General features: G+C 33.8%; 1 protein-coding gene across 1 annotated transcript; it reads right to left on the bottom strand.

The window, feature by feature from the left end:
* Positions 1 to 2,059: 2,059 nt before the first annotated feature.
* On the bottom strand, positions 2,060 to 8,043 carry LOC114163765 (uncharacterized). The gene is made up of 9 exons (XM_028048070.2): positions 7,876 to 8,043; positions 6,366 to 6,589; positions 5,550 to 5,726; positions 5,272 to 5,364; positions 4,664 to 4,846; positions 4,465 to 4,567; positions 4,199 to 4,381; positions 3,346 to 3,812; positions 2,060 to 3,055 (listed from the first exon to the last, which is right to left on the bottom strand). The coding sequence occupies exons 2-9, from the start codon at positions 6,564 to 6,566 to the stop codon at positions 2,300 to 2,302; spliced, it is 2,163 nt and encodes a 720-aa protein (XP_027903871.1). The 5' UTR covers positions 6,567 to 6,589; positions 7,876 to 8,043; the 3' UTR covers positions 2,060 to 2,299.

Below are 8,043 nucleotides of genomic sequence, written 5' to 3'. Positions count from 1 at the left end.
AAATTTTTTTATTAAATTTGATATTTTTATTATATGTTTTTAACAAAACTAAGTTTATTTAAATTTGTTTCACATTCAACTTTACTTAAAATTGTTTTCAAATTTTAAATTTATTTATTTTTTATTGTTACATAAAATAGTTAATTTTTTTAACATTTATATAATTATTTTTTTTACACCAACTCAAACATTTGTATAGAAATTATGGAATTTTACACATTTAAAAATATACAATTATTTAAAATATAAATTCAAATAAAGAACACTATTAAAGTATGATGGAATAAAATATCAATACAATTTATGATTTTTTTTTTTGTTATTAGCATTATTGTCTATTAACAACTTTAAAACAATTTTAAATAAAGTTCAATGTAAAATATAAATTTAAATAAACTTAATCTTGTTAAAATTATTTACTTGAAATATCAATTTTGATAAAAATATTTGTGTATATTTATATAGAAATTAAATTTGGTTTCAATTTGGAGAGGGACAAAATTAATGAATTTTTACAAAATTGAGATAAAAATTAAAATATTGGCACCAAATTGAAACTAGGAAAATTACACCTGGCATAATAGTGACACGTGGCACTATCATTGCCACATCACACTATCATTGTCACATGACACGATGTCAGTTTGACAATGACAAATTTTTATTTTCTTTTTAAATTTTTAAAAAGTAAAAAAAAAATTCAGGAACTGACACATGACATCGCATTCAACGTTATTACTATACCACTAACGAAAAAGACTTAATTGCGTCCAAATTTTCAAAAATAGAGACTAAATTGAGATAAAAAAATTAGAGAGATCAAATTGATATTTTGTTATGAAAATAGAGACCAAAATATAATTTAACCTAAAAAAATAATCACATCGACTCATTTGAATTAAAAAGTAATTAAATTGAGAATTTTAAAAATATTGAAACTTCATTAAAAAAGTTGACCAAATATTAAGACAAAAAAATATTTAACCTAAATCTTACAAACGATACTTTTCAATTTTGGAAAACTAAAAATAAAGAACTAAATTAACTATTGCACATTTGACTCTAGGGATGTCAACGGGGTGGGTAGGATACTGGTAGTAACTCCCCCGTACGGATACTGGTAGTAACTCCCCCGTACCCTACCCGCTGGATAAATATTTGCCCCGTACCCGTACCCATATATGTCGGGTATCCGTTATGCGGGTACTCGTCTATTTTTTTCATATCCGTGGGTATCCACGGATATCCGCGGGTATTTACAAAAATATTTAAAAAAATAAATATTTAACCATAATTAATGTTTAAATCAACAAGTCTCCTTTCTCCGATTGATTCTTGAAAAACAAACAAATAAAAAATCACTATCAATTTATATTATAGTTTATTTTTGAATAAAATATTAAAGAAATTACTAACTTCATCCATGTCCACCTCTTGCAACATTGTATAAAGTTTCATGTTGTCCAATTTTAATCTAGAAGAGCCTTAAAACATAAGAAGTTCAGTAAAAATTTAAGTAAAAGTGTTAATTTCATTACCTTCCATGTTAGTCCATAACCAGTCTTAGAGAGACACATCAATGCCTCCACAGTATATGGAAGTAATTTACTCATTTGTGGGGTAAGAATCTGACCACCATTATTGAATGAAGACTCATAATGTTGTTTACTAATATATATATATATATATATATATATATATATATATATATATATATATATATATATATATATAAGGAAAAGTTTAGCGGATACGGGTATCCACGAGTACGGATACTATGATACCCGTACCCACCCCGTTAACATGCGGGTATCAAAAATACCCATACTCGCGGGTAGCGGTATCCATTTTTAATATCAATTTCCTACCCGTTGCGGGTTTTATCCGCGGATACCCGCGGGTACGGATATTTTTGACATCCCTATTTGACTCTACCACTTATACCTATTCTTCCATCTCATTATATGGATCCGATTGTTCCATTCTTCATTACCAATCCAAATAGAAACATGAGAACTGAGCCATAAACGATCAAAGGAATAATAAGTTGATGCAGATGTTAAATTCAAAGGGAGTTGTCATTCTGTCTCCACCACCAAATGGCACAAGATTGGTCGACAATTCTCCCACCAATTGTCTGTTCCCATGAAGTTCGAGGATATTCAAGTTTCTCCCAAATTTACAAATGTAAATATAAAAGGAAAAAAAAAAGGAAAATTTGACACTATTTTTCACATATTTGATCAGAACATGACCACTTTACTTATGTATACCCTACAGAATATCTACGTCAACACGTTCAATACATCTTCTCATTGATCATGCGAGATTTCTCTTTCCTCTCCGTTGGCACCATCGGAACTACAGTTACAGCATTTTCTGTTAATGAAACACCACAATCTGGTTTCTCATCCTTTGACGACAAACTTGGTTCTGTCAGCGATTGTGATTTCTTGAAAGAGCCAAACTCAATACCCTTCCATTTAGCTTCTTTTAAGGATGGAAAGCTCTTGGTGTGCTTAGTTAACTGACCAGACTCTGAGCAGATAGTCTTGTGATTGCTTTGAAGAAAGGGATAATCTTTCGTTGAGAGCTCAACCGACATTGAACTACAATCCATTAGGGTCTCAGAACAAACCTTTGGAAGAAGGGGGAAGTCTTCCTTAAAGAGTTCAAACAACCGAGGAGTACTGCCATCTATGTCAGTCTCAGAATGTACCTTTACTAATGGAAGGGACAAATCTTTATTTGAAGACTCAGACATACTCGAATTCCCATAAATCGCTGTCTCAGAATTAATGTTGGCTAATGGAGCATAGTCTTGGACTTGTGTTGATTCTGTAGCCTTGCAATTGCATGGAAGAAGGGGGAAATCTTCGTTTGAGAGATCAAAAAACCTGGAATCTGAATTACCATTACTCGTGTCCGTCTCATAGTGAACCTCCTCCTCTTGTTGCTTCTTCGGAGGTGATTTGGGCAATGCAATGTGCTTTGCAGAAGTATATCTCCTTGGCCTGTTCGCCCTTGCACGTATATCCCAGTAGGAATTATAATTCTGCAATATTCAACCATTCTGGGAATGATATAGTGTTTTATAATCTTAATATAAGGTTCTATATTTAAATAAACTTCTCCATAAATAAGAAGAGTAAATAATCATCTTCTGCATCTTAGCTTTTGGAGAAGAAAAACAAAAGAACTTTATTAAAATTATGTCCATAAGTTAATTTTATCTTACATGAGAACTCTCATTTAGCTTAACTTCTATTTTCTTCTCTTGTATAAGTGTGTGTATAGAAAATTTATCCAAACAAGACCTATATAGATAGAAGAAAGACATTATACCAAGTCAGGGATGTATGTGCCTGTTCCACGTGATTTCCCTCCTTCTTCAAGGTTGTAAGTTGGATGATAAAGTGTCTGTCCTGGAATATACACATCTGTACCACCTTTGTAAATCATACTCCAGTTTTGCTGCCTTGATAATGCATGGATATCGTCCTGAGATGGCCTAGAAGGAGAACTGGAATGTGCAGTTACTGGCATGGTATAGTTACGATACAGCTGAATATATTGTAAGCCACCATAGTAACTTTCACAATCTCCACGGAGGACACACTCTTCAGATCTTCCGGTACCAAATGGAGAAACCGGAACATCAACATCCGCCCTTTCTCCTTTCCCATTCCGGTCCAAAGTGCTGAAGAAAAACTTTTCTAGAGCTGCACCCATGTTTTCTCCAGGAAGTGTGAGGATCTGCTTAAGCCTTCGAGCACCATAGGAGAGAGCAAATCTTAATCGATGTAAACTGGCTGCAGGTAAGTAAAAAAGTAGGGAAATAAGAGGAAGTAAACCACTAGAGTGTTAAAATATCATGAACATCGGAATATCTAATTATTTCAGTATCATATATAAAACTTAAAGCATCATGAGAATATATCAAATATTGATGTCTACAATGATATTTAAATAAGTCTTGATGCATTTTCACCAGTATGCTGAGTTGTGAACTTGTAGATGTTCTTAAACGTAAAGATCTTCTAATAAACTATAACAACTAATATCACGTCCTTTAATCATTATGAAGAAGCCCAACCAATTAAAGTGTGTATGTATTCAGCATAAATCATATGCTTTTTTTGTTACCATTTTAAAGGTGTAAAATATCCATCACCTTTAGAAGGAAAAAATAAATTACCTATGTTTACACTGCGCCCTAGGTTGTTGTCATTTCTAAGAGGATCCAAGATGTTCATGAACTTGACAGGAAATTCATGGGCTGTAGGCTCAGATGCCCTTGCCGGAAAAGCGCACATATTCTTGTAATTTCTGAGAAACTCTTTCTGGAGCAAGAATCCATCCTGATCGCATTCTGGTGTCTCTGTGACAAGCAAGTGAGTATCGGTATATCAAAAGATTGAAGATTGAAAAAGCATCCAACTGCTTACACACTGCAACACTTACCAGCAATTTTTGGAAGGGAGGTTAAGGCTTTGGGACCCCATATACTAACATAATTATGGTCCCAATCAAATGAGCCATAGTAGTCTAAAAATGTGTATAGCACCTGCTAGTAGTAGTAATTCAGTGGTTTTATTCTTAGAGCTTAAAAACAGATGCTGAAAGAGTGCAAAGAATATTATTGATGGAAGGCGTGACCCACCTCTAGAGGACCACGCACTGAAGAGTGAAAACGATTGATAATATACAAGACTAATATTTCTATGGCATATGTCGATAACAGGCCATGGTGTCCACCAAGAAGTCTGCTCTCATAATAGCACCAAGCTTTGATTAAGATAATACTGCGCTTGAAAAGATGGTTCTTTCCAACAAGTTGGTCAACCTAAAATTATCCAATTAGCAAAATTAGCAAAGCCTGAACATAAACTGAAAAAAAAAATTAATGTAATCAGAAACATGGGTGAAGTTTTTGTTTGCAATTAAAAATGAAGTACTAGTAGAATTTCATTAGAATGTTAGATATCAACAAGTATTTGAAAGACGTTAATCAACAAAATATGGATACACTATGAGGATGGAGAATTGGTAACAATCATTTATCAAGAAAATGAATGGAGTAAGAGAATGGAAAGGGGCGAAGCAAACAATCAAGTCACCATTGAGACCACCAAAATGCAAGTTGGCTGAATGGAAACATGGAATTTTTTTTAAGGTGTTCCTTACATGACATCTGAAACACAGAAACAGACCACACGGTATGTAGAAATCAAACATCAATTAAGGGTAAATATCAATTAATACAAATACCTGCTCCAAGAAACGTAGAGTATAAAGTCCAGCCATCTGATTGAAAGAGATGTCAACTGCTATGTTTTTCACTGTACATTTCAAAAGCCGGACCTGGAGCCATCATCCAATGATCCAAACAAAAGAAGGTAAGTCTAACAAAGCTGAGGAGATATCCTTTCACCACAAGAATATTAAATGCCACTTCTAATAAGGTCAGTCGAAGAAAATGACAATTCTTCAATGTAAAAGCCAGTAAGACAATTATAGCAGATTACAAGAAAATTTTGTTTATAAACCTGTGCCCGTATATCTTGTACGTCTTTTACTTGGTATTCAGGGTCATCTACACTTTGAAGTACATTCAATACTGACTGTGCCAGATCCTCCTCTGCATCTTCATGACTAAGAGCAGTCAAGTCAATATCTCCATCAGGAAGATAGGTTTTTAGCGGGACAGAACCGAATGGCAAGACCTGTAGGAGATCCACAGAGGTAAAACATTCGTTTTCAATCACCACTGTCATGGTATAAATATAATTAAATCAACTAGTACAAAATGCTTTTAAATTTAAGTGCAATCAAGGTAAAAAAAATCTGTAACTTTAATATTCAAGCCTTTTCCTAATGGATTTAGTGTCCAATTCCATTTGTCAACAATGTTCACTCAAGCAATCAATTACTAGCAAAATACGTCAACATCATTTCAATTCAGGCATTTTGAAGTTTTTAAAACTACAAATCTCATGGTATAGAGAAATTAAAATTTATCAAATGCAGTGGGGGGGAGAGGAAACTCATGTTAAAGAGACAGTAGAATAAATAATAAAGTTACATTCAGATCTAACTGCTCTTAAAAGAAAAGTATGATAGGGGGGGGAGAGGAAAAAAAAATTCGTCAATCATTTCTACAAAATATAAAAGAACATTCATAGCATACATCAAAGTCAATCTAATTGTGTACAAACAATTCAAAGCAGCAGAACACAAGAACACCCGACAAATTATGAGGGAAAGAATGCAACTTCGTTAAATGAAGAGAAGACTAGATGTAGAAAACCAACTCAGGCAATAAAATTTATAAATTTATAATAATTGGATCAAAATATTCTAACCTCAGATCCATAGCAACCTCTAATCAGCTTCTGAACATAATCAATAACATCCTTTCTGTTCACCTCAGATAATACATTTGGTTCAATTGTCCATAGTATCTCTTGTGCCCTCTCTTCGGCCATCTGCCATAGTTCCTCGTCGATTGATAACAGATGGCTAGGCAAGGTGGATGACAACAAATTTTCTTGTTTATCATCCATAGCCCAGATGTTAGAGCTTAGAACTCTAGGAAAAAAACAGACATGTAAGACAAGAGCACAAAAACAATATCTTGGCAATAACTTCAATCACTGCATGTACAACAGCAAAACTGCCCCAAAAACTAATGTCCTTTTATATGATAACAAAATTCATGAAAACAGAATTAAAAATGGGACACTTATAATTAGTTAGACTTAAAATTGTCGAACCAAGATTTGTGGGATGAATTTATTAATTCTGCACAGTAACAAAGGGAAAATCACTGCTTGACCACTGTGATAATCCTCCATAACCATCTCACACTTAGTATGCCCTCAAAACCCAACAATTTATTAAATTTGATATAAGAATTACAATGAATTATCCAAATTTTGAAGGCAAATAAAATAACAGTGAGCAAACAATGAACTTGTAATTTAATTGAAATTGACTCAAGATTCAGATACAATAATGCTGTCAGGGTTTGGATTTCCACTAGGCACACCTGTTCCCCTCTCCTACCTGTGCTTGTGACTCCAATATGTAATATAGAGACACAAGGACTAGTTCAAAATAAAGTTAAAACAGAATATGACAAATGTGAAATAACTAGCAGGATCTTTTTTAATCAAAGCAATGGCAAAATTGTAAAGAGAAATGATTGTGAATGAAATCAACTGAGATGTTGAGAGAAAGGGGAGAAAAATTTGACTCATTATTTACACTAAAATTATAATGTTCATTTTCTTATGTTAATAGTAAAATTTTCTAATCAGCCAACTAATACAAAACATTTAACTCAGGGTGTTTTAAACAGTTTCTAACAACACATTATTCAAACTTCCTCTGCCTCTGTTTACCCGGATTCTCATTTAGGGCTCTATTGATCCACATATGATCAAAATCATCATCATCATTTCCTTAATGTACCTTCTTTCCAAACACCAATCTACCGCACATATACTCTTCAACACACCAAGAAGAACACATAAAAAGCAGGCTACAAGGTTCCTCGCCGAGGTTTATCAGCAAGTCAATGTTCACAAACACGGCACGTATATCAGGACATGCACAAATTCGAATTCAGTAATTGCATTCAGAGGAAGAGTAGAAAAAATTAACCCCACACAAACCCTATTCCCAACTCAAAGCCCAAACAAGTAAAAGTTTTGGTTCTTGATACAGAAAACCCTAAAGAAACGAGGACAAAAAATCAATGACTCAAACAAAGAGTACATAGGGGTCACAGAATTTCTCCCACGAAAACCCCTTGAATTCATACCTCAACTATACCCACAACAACACAGATTCAACGAAAAAGAATTTTACCAGAAAAAAGACATAAAATTTCTAGCTTTTGTCTCGGATGCAGCTGGCTGGAGAGATCCAAACCTCGTCACCAATGCTCAGAGCAATTAACTGTTCAGCACAAACTCTCCTCCTTCAATGTTATTCACAAAGTGGCCCACATTATCTGTCGTCGCAGGAACCGGGATC

This window comes from Vigna unguiculata, chromosome 9 (genome assembly GCF_037176805.1).
Source record: "Vigna unguiculata cultivar grain cowpea cultivar isolate G323 ecotype 2 chromosome 9, ASM3717680v1, whole genome shotgun sequence".
Classification (NCBI taxonomy): domain Eukaryota; kingdom Viridiplantae; phylum Streptophyta; class Magnoliopsida; order Fabales; family Fabaceae; genus Vigna; species Vigna unguiculata.
Note: the sequence above shows the minus strand (reverse complement) of the source record. Positions and strands in the feature narration are given on the sequence as shown.